This window comes from Cuculus canorus, chromosome 1, assembly GCF_017976375.1.
Source record: "Cuculus canorus isolate bCucCan1 chromosome 1, bCucCan1.pri, whole genome shotgun sequence".
Taxonomy (NCBI): Eukaryota; Metazoa; Chordata; class Aves; order Cuculiformes; family Cuculidae; genus Cuculus; species Cuculus canorus.
This window is the reverse complement of record NC_071401.1, coordinates 68688234-68701192: the sequence shown is the minus strand read 5'-3', so window position 1 is coordinate 68701192 and position 12959 is coordinate 68688234. Positions and strand designations below refer to the sequence as shown.

Sequence of the window (12959 nt, the reverse complement as noted above, 5' to 3'; positions counted from 1 at the left end):
AAAAATGGAGTTTTTAAGTATGTCATATTCTTGGGACTAGCTTTTTTGACTGGCTGTAATATCACGTTAGTCTAATTTTTTAACACTGAAAAACAGTGGATTTATGGGAAACCAGCTAGTGCAGATGACTTTGTGTAAGGTTGTTATGTTAAAATAGCCTAATAGCCAGGTGTGTTTTTTGTTCTTTAACAGATCTGCCAAAAATTTTAAATCTACATTTATTAAATTCAGGAACAAAAGATGTGCCAATTACAGTAAGTTTTATTTCCTTTCAATTTGAAGCTTTCTACTTGGATTTGCTTTCTCTCATAAAAATGGATCACTCACAGGTTCACCATGTAGTGTTCAGAATTCGAAGCTAGGTGATGCATGACTGAAAATGTAGCAATAGTAAGACAAATAATTTATATGCGTGGTAAAATTCATTTGCTTCATAGTCACCTTTGAACGGCTGTTTCAGCATTTATAGACTGTGCCTGCAATAGCTGAGCCTCTGCAAGCTTTTGTACTTGAGAACTATGATTCCTATTCAGTGAATGAGTGATTAATGCAGAGTCTGTGGAATTCTTTGTCCTCATCACACACTCCATTGGAGTGTGTAAAGTGGGTGCCTAGCATAATCTTTTAAGATGAGCAAAGAATAGCTTTCAAGAGCAGACTGTAAAATGACCCTGTTTTCTTGAGGTTTTCTGCTTTGTAGCTTGAAATAAGAAAAAGGCCTGCAAATGCTCTAGAGCCCTTTCCAGTGAGATCACTGCAGCTGCATCTGAAGTGCAGCCAGCTTCAGAATTCTGGGGTTTGGATTTTTCTACTTTCTATTTTCATTACCAAATTTTGGCTCTAGTCTGGTAGCTCACCTTTGTTCATTTATACCTTTTCCTTGTGTAATTTTTTTTCATTGCCAATTATTTCTCTTACTTCTTCCTTCTCCCATTCTGGTCTTTCTTGTTTTCCAGAGTCAATTGTATAGCTAGCTATCCTTGTCCCAGTGCACTTCAAAAAGTGTTGAAAAGAAACTAGAGGACCCAGAAGAAGGACTGGAGGATTGGCAAAGATTTCTTCCTGAGCTCTTGAAAAGCATTTCTGGGTTTTTAAAGCTTCTAGCTCAAACTGCAGGGAATAGTATTTTAATAGTAGAGTTCTAACAAAAAATTAAGATACTGGAATCTGAGACTAGATGAATTTGAACTAGAAACAGGGCATATTTTTAGTAATGAGAATAACTTTCCTCTATGATAGCAGTCCACTGTAATGCTTGCTAAGATGTTGTGTACTAATAATTTTTTCAAGTTGAGAGTAACTCTTAGTGTAGTGCAAACAATTTAATTTATCGAAGTCCTAATGCTTATTGTATTAATGAGGTAAGATGATCCTTTAAGGTCTCTTGTGGCCTTGTAAGCTATGAACCAACATCCATGGATGGTTTTGGAAAAAAGACCTGTATAAGATTTTTATTTATTAAATTATTTTTCCAGCTATGCCTGCCATCTTATATCATGTCTGTCTTCTTATATTTGCCTTTTTTTTGACACAGGGACAGTTTTTGTAGTGGGGTTTTTTTAAGTGTGTAATATGCTTCCTGAGTACAATGCAAATAACTGTAGATTCAAACCATCGGTATCTTGATAATGTAGTGCCTAATTCATACTAAAAAAAACTACTAAATTTTTGAAGCTTTGGTCTTTGGGCTGTAGACTGGGCCATAAACTGCAGTCTAATGAAAGACTGTCATTTGATAGCCATTATACATGTCATGACAGAACTTTTCCACATGAACTATTCTTTTACAGTGTATCAGAGCAGTAAATGTGGTGATCTCAAGGCTTTTAGGACTCACTCCTGCAATGATAAAGTTATCACATAGGTCCAGGTAAAATGTATTTTTCAGTGTGTCATATATGACATATCAAATCAAATGTTCGTCTCATTAAGGCACAGCTTTGCTGTGAAATCTTTCTAGCATTTGAAGTGTGAATTTCTGCTGCAGTGCCAATCGGAGTTTCAAAGTGGTAAGGAAGAATAAAGAATTTTTGGAAGGAATTTGGTGAATAGCTTACCTTTAGGAAAGCTCGAGAAGTGGATTTCTGACCGGTTAGAGCTAGGATTTAAAAGCAGTGAGACAGAGCTCTGTGCCAAATTTCATTTTAATGTCAGAAGAAAAGGCCAAGGCTATATTTAGCATATATTTAAGCTTGGTGCTGGAGGAGCAAAATATCTTCAGGTCATCTGTGTGTGAGAGGCCACTAATACTGTTGCTAGAATTGTTGTTCTGCCTTGAAGTACTTGGTCATGCTGTGGTCCAACAAATTGATTCAGGAAAATAGAACCAAGTGACTTGACTTTCTTTTTTTGAGTTCTAAAACTCTTCATAAAAACTTCTTTAATTGCATTTTGTAGCGCTGTCTCCAAAATTGGGGAGAATCATGTTTATTTTGTGACTGGATTAACTGTTGTCATGCTGCAGCAATTAACTCATGCTGTCAAAAATCTAGGAAGTGTAGATTGTTGAACACTTTCATCCCTTCTCTGGAATAGAAATTCTGTGTTTCCTTAGGGCAATTTAAGCCCATTGGATTACTAAAATAAGCCTATTTGACTTCTAAAAGCAAGGGCGCCATTTAAAATTTGAGCTCCTGATCAAGTTTGCATAAAGAACCAGGAACTTCAGGACAGCCATATATTAAATATGAGTTCTATTGATTTGGAAGTAAAAGAAAGGATTTAGTTCCTTCTGTCACAGTTCAGGTATTTCAGAGATTTTTGCTTTTATCAGCCTGCAAGTAGCAGTTTACTTCTGAGTTATGTTTTCAGTCTACACGTCTGAGTGCATGCATTTCAAAGTTGTCAAGGAAAAGTTACCTCAGAGGATTAAAATGTAGTAGTAGTTTATTCCATTGCTGTTCAGGATGACGCTTTATGGTGAAAGGGATCTTTAGATGATTGTGTGTGTCCCTGTTTAAACTGAAGGCCAAGCTGTTGCCGACAAAATAATTGCGTCTGTAAAAGTGATTAACATAGGATAGATGTGGTTCTGACGTGCATTGAACCAGCCTTAGCCTGTAGGAAGGGGTTTTTTTTCTCTTGCAGAAGGGTAGCTGTGGTAGCTGTGTCTTGATTATGTGTAAGCAGAAGTCTACAGCCTGCTCAGTCTTTAGAGCAGTATCATTTCCTTTAGTGAACAAGGCAAAACTATGCTTGGGAGCTTGCTGACTGGTAAACAGTATGGATATGCCAGTGTTTCAACCTGTACTCTTCTCCTCTTTAGTTTATTAGAATAGGTATAGTCTGAGAGTCCTTAAACCTTTGAAGTCTTTCCAAATAACTACTGCAATAGGACAAGGCTTTCTCCCCAGTCTGTATTCTCTAGAACATTTAAGGTCCTCATTTTGTGCTCTTATGCTAAATATTGAATGTATCTCAATATAGCAGGGTGAGAATCCTGAGCCAATCTTCGGGAGAGCCGTGTGTTAATGAAGCATGTCTATTTTAAATTATTCTTCCCCAAAGAAGTTGCTATCAGGATGTTTTTTGAGAAAATCGATGGTATTAGATTCATGATGGAACTTGTTTTATGTGTTTTCTCATGACCTCTTTTCTCATGCCTTAAATTTTGAGGCACATCTCAGGACAAGGTTTGCTTGGGCTTTATTTGAAATAGGTTGAGCTTCGAGGAAAGAGAAGTTGAAGGAACTCTTAGTGATGTTTGGGTTTAGTTGTCTTAGTTCTGTACTTTCTTTTATAGCCTGTAATCAGGCCATAAATAAAAAATGTACTTAGTGGAGTTAGGAAATTTTCAACAAAACAGTGCTAAATTCCTTCCTTAACTAGGTACACTAGTTCTACACAATTTTAGTAAGTGTATAAATGGGTTTGTTGCACTTGTGGTTTAAGAGGTGCATCTCTGAAACCTACCAGTTTTCTGGCAACAAGCTGGCTTTTTGAATATTTCCAGTTTAATTTGCTAAATGAAATCAGCATAATTTGAAACGTCAATAATTAAAAAAACAGCGTTTGAGTGAAAAGAGGTACTAGAAATGGTTATCCTTTCTGATATGGAAAAGCTATGAACTTCATTACAGCTTTGGTTTTGTCTGTTTCGAGAGTTTTTCTTAAAGACACCTCAAGTTCAGTTTTGTAGTGTGGATTCATTAGAAGAAAATTGTAATAATTATGAGTTGACTTGTGAAGAGAAATAGCAAATATCTGCACACATGTATGCAGGTGATTGATGGTCAGTACATAATCTAATCTAAAATACAAAACTAATAATACTAAATCCAATATCCAAAACTTAAGGTAACAGAGATTATTCCTTAGCTGCAGGAGCAGTGCTGCTTGTTCCCTCTAAGGATCAGGTGGCTGGTTATGAAGGAGGTGCTTTTATTTTTCCTGTAGCAGCTCTGCAGATTTAGCAGGGGATCGGAGACGAGGTGGATGTCTGTATAATCGCCAGTAATTACACAAGTCCCTTAACAGCTTTGTTAGTCAGAAATAAATAGTCTAGCTATTGTAACTCTGCAGCATTAAAAAAAGAAAACTTTATTTAAAGATTGTTTTCTGTTTTATTAATGTGTTTCTGTCCATACTGTCACTTCATCCAGTGTTCCCAAGAACACTCTGTTGCCCAGTTTGCTACATATTGAGTCATTTGGGAGACCTGAAAAAAATTCTAAAGCCTCTTAAAATGCTGCTTTGTTATAGGAAAGACAGACCTGTAAAAACTCAGCTCAAACCTAGTTGCTGTTGTGTCACTTTGAAGGATATGCGAAGGCTGCACAGTGTGTTAACAGTGATAAATTTACAGGTGCTTCATATTTTGATTGTTTGCAGAGTGTTAGACCTACACCACAGAATGAAGCTATAACAGTACATTTCAAGCCAGTTACATTAAAAGCGTCTGAAAGTAAATATACCAAAGTTGCAAGTATTAGCTTTGATGGTAAGTACTGCTCCTCTCTTTCTAGAACTTAAATGCTTCTTAAAACTTCTTGAAACTTCATGAATCGTTTTCCACTCTTAACAAAGTGCTATTGGTAATTTTGAGAAGGAAATGGCATTTTCCTACCTGGAAAAGATTTACAGTTCTTTTAACAAGTTATTTCTGATCACAGTCCACAAGCAACTAAGACTAGTACATACTGATGAGAGGAGAGGGAATTCTTAAGCAGTCTCCTATGTGTGTGTATAAAAATTGAACATTGGTTTTCAATTAAACATAAGCAGTGTTCATATGTTAAGACGCTAATTATTTAAAATGTATTGTTAGTCTAAATACACAAATGTTTCTGAGAAATCCTAAGAAACCAGCATGTGTTCCTCGTGGTTATATATATCAGAGGAGAGTATATCCCTTGGATTGTCCTTTGGTCCTTCCAAGGTTTAAAAAGAAAAAAAAAAAAGTCCAAAATCTTATTTATAAAAAATAACACTTTACTTTGGATTGCCCATATAAATAGGGCTCTGTCATGCTCTTGAGAACCTTACTGTGAAAGCTGGCTTATTTTGTTTGGCTGCCTTGAATTCATATTAAAGAAAAATGGAAGCAAAGGTGGAAACGCCTTTTACACTCACCTTTTCTACAAAGACGTTATGTATGCTGACAAGGACTTTCATGTATATTTTTATGAAAGAAGTGCTGGGTCATTTCCCTCCTGTGTAGTGTGACCATAAATATTATGCTGACATTTTGTAGAAAGGCACCTCGGTTTTAAAGGAGATTTTAATCAACTGTCAGAATGTTGCTGACCTGCTCAGATGTTACTTCTTTAAGGTACTAGTTGGTGCTGTAAGTTTCTCTGCTGGGATTGCTTAGAAATGGAAGTTTATAGATGCAATGTTTTTCTTTTCAGGTAGACATAGTTTTAGAAGTTGTATGGATAGAGAGGAGAGGGTTGATTCTTATTGTTCTTATTGATTAGCACTTTAGATTTTTAATAGCTTACAGTTTGTAAGATCAGTGAAGTATGGTTTAGCTTGTAAATAAATTCTGAAACAGCTGAACTCTGTCAACCTGAAGTGATAATGTGTTCAGATTTTGGAGCTGGAGGGAATTGTTATACGAGGACCTACTAACTAATATGTGGTAGATCCTGAAATGGTAGCTGGGGGAAGATCAGCCAGCCAAGCTGCTTAATGTGTTTAAGGGGTTGACTTGGTAAATTCTTTTCAGTGAAGCAACCAGCCCTAAATGTTTGCTATTCCAGGTGTCCTAGTATATGTAGGGGCTTTAAGTGCTGGTGGTTTCTCCTAGATAGTATTTAAATCCCTTGACTTTTTTGGCAGCTTCATATACCAGGATAACATTACTTGTTCTGTGATCTTGGAGCAGAACTGTGAGCTTCATTCGTGGGGCTTGTGTAGCTTGGGTTCTCACATGGATTCTCACTCTATTTCTGTGAAGTTTAGCATGTCTTTGATTTCTTAGTTATTAAAATGTTGCTGTGTTTCTGGCCCAAAGTCCTGCTCAACTGATAGTTCTAAGGGAGAAGCCAAGCAATCTTTAGTTTCCCTCCTGTGAAGGGACAGGTGTATTCCATTACCTTGGGGGAGAATTCAGCTTGGGATCTGAATTATGCTCTAAACATGTCCAAGTTACTTATTGGACAGGAATAAACAGGCTTCCCTGTCACAGATAAGGTTAGTGACTCAGGCAGGACAACTAGCTGGTGTTAAGGGGGAGGAACTCGGAACTCAGATCTCTTACTTCCTAGACTTATTCCATATCCGTTGCTTATTGAAATTCCCTTATAATCCATTTTTCTCTTCCGTGATACTTCATCTCTGGGCTGGTTCTATGCTTTTATTTTTCCACTCGTGCTAGTCAAACCTAATGGATCATTTTCTTGTCTGCTTTAACGAATTTCATACATTCTTGTGTGCACAGCATCAAAAGCAAAAAAAGCATCACAGTCTTCTGGGAAAATAACTGTCAAAGCGAAAGAGAAGAGCTACTCCAAACTTGAAATACCGTATCAAGCGGAAGTGTTGGATGGGTAAGCTTGCAGTAATTGAACATAGTTCAAAAACTTAGTGCTGTATATTAGCTAATGTAGCAGGGACTACAGCCTTTTAGGGGGAGAAGGGATATAAAGAAGTGATACCCACATTTTCTGAACCTGGCTCCTCAACTGAAACTGTGATTACTCATTTGAATTTTTCTGGTTTTGCAGTAGTAGATGAGTAGTCTTAGTCCTGCATAAACTGTTTTCAAGGCTTGTGTTCAAAGTGACCTTAGCGAGTCGTTTTTCAGAGCAGTTGAAGTCTGCAGGTGAGACATTTTTAAAGGGCAGTATTGGAAATTTTTTCAGTTTTGCGTTTGCTGTTTTATCAGGTTACTGAAAATATTTTTTGTTTTAAGCAAATTTTTGAAGGAACTGTCAATACTTCTGTATTTTTTGCTATTTATTTACAAAATGTGGCTAAATTGACTTTAAAATTATTGTTGAAATGGAGTGCTACTTTGTCAACAGAAGTAACAGAGTACTTTAAAAGCAAAGAATCAGAACTTTTGTGCTGCAGATGCCTGATTTACTTAATAACAAACACATGCTATTTGCGAACTATCTTGAATACTCCAACACTCACTTTTACTCCTCCTACTATGCTGATTCACATGTTTTCTTATCTCATTTGAATTACTTAATTATCAATGTGCCTGTAATGCTAATACTATAGTTTCATCGTACAGTGGGTTGTGTACCTTTTTGGCTGTTGGACTGAATGAATTATACTCTTTTTGTGTAAGAAAAAAATGTTGTTTGAGGGAGGTCTTCATTTTTCTCATACTGTTTTCTTTTAATAGATATTTAGGATTTGATCATGCTGCCACGCTTTTTCACATCCGTGACAGTGCTGCTGATTCTGTGGAAAGACCAATCTATCTAACAAACACATTCAGTTTTGCAGTCCTCATACATGATGTTGTGTTACCAGAAGAAGCAAAACCAATGTTTAAAGTAAGCTCCATTTCAGTGAATGTTTTTACCTAATAGTAGATGTTTAAATGTGCTGCACTTTGTTAAATCGTAACATTGATCTTCATTGTTCACTGATCTAGGTCCAGAACTTCAGTAAACCAGTCTTAATTCCGCCTAATGAATCCAGATATATTTTTACACTTCATTTTATGCCTTCCACATCATCTGTTCATATAGATAACAATATTTTACTTATCACCAATGCTTCTAAATTTCACCTACCTGTCCGAGCATACACAGGATTTCTAGATGTAAGTATTTTCCTTTTTTTAGCTTATTTAGACTAATTAGAGGCAGGCTTCATAGGATTGCTTTTAAGTCTTTATTCTACTTCTACAGGATGATGGCTTTTTCAATTTCAAAATGATTTTACCAGTTCTTTCCTTAAAAACAGATTCAGTTACTGCTGAAAAAGCATTTTTTTTCCCTTTAGTTTTACATAGAAAATTAGTAGAACTTGGAGGTTGTCATGATACTGCTGTATTAGACGTATTAATGCATTTGTTAATGAGGTTAGAGTTTAAGCACATATTATATTTAACTTACGCTAAAATACCTTTATCTGTCTTTCCAGTACTTTGTACTGCCTCCAAAAACTGAGGAACGATTTATAGATTTTGGCATATTGAGTGCAACAGAAGCTGCCAGCATTTTATTTGTGGTCATCAACAGCAATCCGATAGAGGTGAGGATGGATTTATTTTTAGTTTGCGTTTTAAAAAATTTACTTTGTTTTTGTTGCTGAAAACAGTACCTTTTGTTCTTTTTAAGCTGGCTGTAAGAAGTTGGCATATTATAGGAGATGGTTTGTCCATAGAACTTTTAACAACCGAAAAGGGAAACAGAACGACGATAATTGCAAACCACCATGAACTACAAAATGCTAGTGCATCCGATCAGTCTTCAGTAAGTAATCATTTGAATTGTGGCTTAAAGCTAGATCTAGGAGGGGAAAAGGAGACGAACCTGTGTAACTTCTTGTAGGTACATTTTAGAAGGGGAAGGGAGGATAAGAATTCTTAATTTTTGTTTGAATTTGAGGATGATAAATCACATAGAATTTTAAAAGTATATTTTTAGAAGCAATATTGTGTTCAGATTGGTTAGATTTTGAAAGAGGAAACTTCAGAAGCAGTAGCCTCCATGCCCTCAGATGGCGCTTATCATTTATCTGGGAAGAGTGGAATTTATCACCTTAAAGAACAGGCAAACTTTGCGTTAGTAACTTGTATTTGGACTTTTATTTATCAGTGACAGTTGTTTCAAATTTATTTCATTTCAGTTTAAAGAAATCAGACAATGTTAGGTCTATGTTTTTAGTGAAATTTCTTTGTTTAATGGAATACAGTGGATGACTGGCTCTCTGCCTTTTACAGGTGATACTAGCATCAGGTTATTATGCTGTGTTTAGAGTGAAACTAATAGCAAAGGAACTTGAAGGAATTCACGATGGAGCTGTACAAATCACGACAGATTATGAGGTACATTTGTTGTGTATTCATGGGTGTTGCCCAAATAATTTGTTTGATTTTTTAATTGTCATATTTTAAGAGTTGTATTAGTGGACAAATTGCAATATCAGGTTGAAGCTGAGGTTCAGGAGACCTCTGGAGGTCAAGTTACCTCTACAAGTTAACCCTGCATCAAATGATGGTAATGCTGCTTGTACTGTCTTCTCTGGAGGAACAAAGAATGACTTTCATTATGATTTTCTCCTGGCTTTCAGAAATATCCATTTAAATCTGACCTAATGCTTTGAGGTATGGGTTCTTCAATGACTTGACACAACCTCATATCATCAATGCATGGATCTTTTGGCGTAACGCTTACTGACAATGTGCTGATTGGTACATTGTCAGTTACTGAAATTGAGCTATAATTTCAGATAGTTTTTCTGTCAAAACCCAACATGAAGCTGTTTTGGAGAAACTGCAGTTTGCTGGCAGTTGATGAAACAGAGTTCTTACACTAAAATTAGTAAGGAGAGAAGAACAACCAGTTAACTTGCAACTTCATATGCCTTTCCTGTTAAGAAATTATTTTGCAGGAAAGAGAGATTCTGATACGTAATGGAATCTTTATTTAAAATCTTTGGGTGATAGATGTAGAGCAAAGGAAGTGTGACGCACCATTCTAATGAAGTCAGATTATATATCTTACTCTCTGGTTCTAATGAAGCTACTGAAAAATATGAAATTACTGATTTTTGCCAGTTATCTGAGATTTTAAGCTTATTTTTAATATGTCCATGCATGTATATGACCTTTCAGTTATAGAATCTGAAGCATTTTATTCTCTTTTTTGTTCTTACAAGTTAGTCTACCTGTATTAGTAGCTTTAATGATACATAGGAAAGATCTCATTGGCATCTCTTCCATATTTCTTTTTCTAAGTCTACATCTATCTCAAGATCCTACCATGATTCCTAATGTTGTTTGAGAAGTTTAGTCTATTCTCTTCCCTCACACTCATTTACTTTGAAGATGTTATCCTGCTGTTTTCCAACAAAGCAAGCCCTACTTGACTGAGACCTGTATAAGGCTCAATTGTGGAGCTTATATTTTACCTGTGCTTTGGTGTTCCATGTAGAGTGGTGCTAAATATGACTGAGAAAGGGTGTGCTTCCCCACAGTATGAGTGAATGTTCTGAATATGATGATGTGCTGAAATTTTAGTTCATGTTTCAGTGTTTTCACCATGTGTATAAACCCAGACGACGTTAATTGTAGAATTTCAGAGTTTTGATATTCTATGGAAGTTTTAAAGGCTGAAATTTTAAGTATTTTTTTTCCTAGACCTTCCTTGTTTTTTTTCCCCCCCCCAGATTTTAACTATACCAGTGAAGGCAGTGATTGCTGTAGGCTCGCTCACCTGCTCCCCAAAACACATTTTTCTTCCACCCTCTTTTCCGGTAAGAGAGTTAAGTCATAGTATTAAATGTTTTCTTGCTATATTTTTTTATTTGTCTGTCATTTTCAAGAGAAAATATTGTCTTGAATTGCTGCACGTCAAATTACTGGAGAGGTTGTGCTGCTGAACTGTGATGATTCAATTAGTTGCTGGTTTTTATTCCTCTCCTCCCCCCCCATCTCCTCGACTGCTTGTTTGAATAGGATCTTACAATCCTGATATGATTCCAAACCTTATTCTTTGCAGCTTCATTCTAATGTAGCTGTGGTCACTTGTTGGTTACCAATTCACGTCTGTTTAGCACCAAGTGTAAGAGAGAGATGAAATTGCACAAATGCATTTTTCAAGTTTATGAAGTGTAATACCAAAGACAAAGTCAGCTAATAAACTGATGTTTCAGTGGGAGTCCTTGATCTCTGTGGAAGCATTATTATATTGTTTCCACACTGAAAGTAAATCTTCTCAGGGGTACATGGTGTGGAGTACATAAACAGGAAAGCAAGAAAGCTGTGTACATCGCATCTACAGTGCTCTGCAAAAATATGTAATGGCTGTTTTCATCCCTGCTTATTCAGCGAGGGCTGAGAGCAGTTTCTTTGCTCAGGGCTACAGATTCAAGCAGCGAGCTATTAACCAGATAGTACTTCCTTCTCACTTGGCATTCAGCATAACCATAGAAGCATGGGCAATCAAGGAATATTAACTTGCAGTTGGTATCTCATTTAAGTCTGAACTTTATGTGAATTTCTGATGAACAGGGAATGTAATATGATGGAAAACCATAGGGAAGGTTGTTGAAAAGTTGAGAGGGGAAGTAGCAAAAGGAGGTAGAGATGGCAATTCTCTGAAAGGATAAAACTGACTCCTTGCATGTTGGAAATGGGTTTTGTGTCCTTGTCTGTCCTGCATAGTCTTGTAGAGCACCTGTTATAAAGCCTGTTCTTACCTCCTTTTCCAATTAGATCCATAGTATCTCCTGCTTATCTTACAATTTGTGAACTCTTAAATAGTAATTTTTTGCTGGCTCTTTAGGGTTTACCTCAGTCTGGTAGATAATGCTTTACCTCAGTCTGGTAGGTAAATGGCATTTTTTTATAAAAAGTAATGCAGTAAAGTCTCACCAGCAGAAGGAGGTCAGTCAGTAGGACTTTAGCAAGTCATTGCTACATTTGTCCCTTTATCCATTCCATCTCCCTTCTGATCTCGCACTTCACAAACTGTTTTGGAGTCATGCTATTCTTGAGGTCAAATGGTCATGCCTGCCTTGCACAGATTGCTTGTTATTTTTTTTGTCTTTAGGATCTATGGTTCCTATTTAACTGTATTGCCTCAGCATTATATGGATATTTATTACACTGACTACCATATCTGTAACTTCATCTATGAACTGCTCCATAAATTTTTGATAAACTGAAATAACTTAAAGGTCTGTCTCCCTCTCTTTCATCAAGGATAAAGCAATTTCTATATTCTGTATCCTAATTTATATATCCTAATTCCTGGCAAGATCATTGTCTCTCTTGAATGCCTCCTTGAAATATCTTGTTCCATTTTGGGCCATAAAAAAGTATTTTTTCTTTTTTAATCCCCCTTTATTTTGTTCTATCTGGAATGGCTAAACTGCTTCTCAGTGTATCTCAGTATATGCTCAAGGTCTTGGTCAGCTCGAGGTTTTTTGTTTTCTTCTGTTTTGTTTTGGCAGGTACTGCTTCTTTTAACACCTGTATTTCTCAGCCTCTAAGACATAGCTTCTTTGTTGTCATGATTCTTTCGCATCCCCAGACTGCTGTGGTTTTTATTGGCTTCCTGCTGTTTTCTGATAATATTTTCACCTAATTATTCTTCAGGGGAACTTTGGGCTCCTGCGTTTTGTTTGAGAGTAGAGATTTGGGATATAATTATCACTTTTGACAAAATTCTAGACTGTTTTCTGTGTTCAAGCTCTGAGCTCTTCAGAGTAGTCAACTTCACTTATTACTTCTGTTGGTTAATCACATAGCTCTTTTGAAAATCGAGAACATTGACAGCATAGTTTTCTTTTTACTTGGATTAATTTCAAACTAAACTTGGGAT

At 36.3% G+C, this 12959-nt stretch overlaps 1 protein-coding gene across 1 annotated transcript in view; it reads left to right on the top strand.

Moving 5' to 3' along the window:
- Positions 1–12959, top strand: part of TMEM131 (transmembrane protein 131) — a 101023-nt gene that overhangs the window by 56697 nt on the left and 31367 nt on the right. Inside the window, exons 11-19 of the mRNA XM_054071225.1 lie at positions 193–254; positions 4831–4939; positions 6884–6992; positions 7802–7955; positions 8057–8227; positions 8551–8661; positions 8748–8882; positions 9353–9457; positions 10801–10887. Of these exons, the coding sequence (XP_053927200.1) occupies positions 193–254; positions 4831–4939; positions 6884–6992; positions 7802–7955; positions 8057–8227; positions 8551–8661; positions 8748–8882; positions 9353–9457; positions 10801–10887 (1043 nt within the window). The remainder of the gene's footprint in view (positions 1–192; positions 255–4830; positions 4940–6883; positions 6993–7801; positions 7956–8056; positions 8228–8550; positions 8662–8747; positions 8883–9352; positions 9458–10800; positions 10888–12959) is intronic.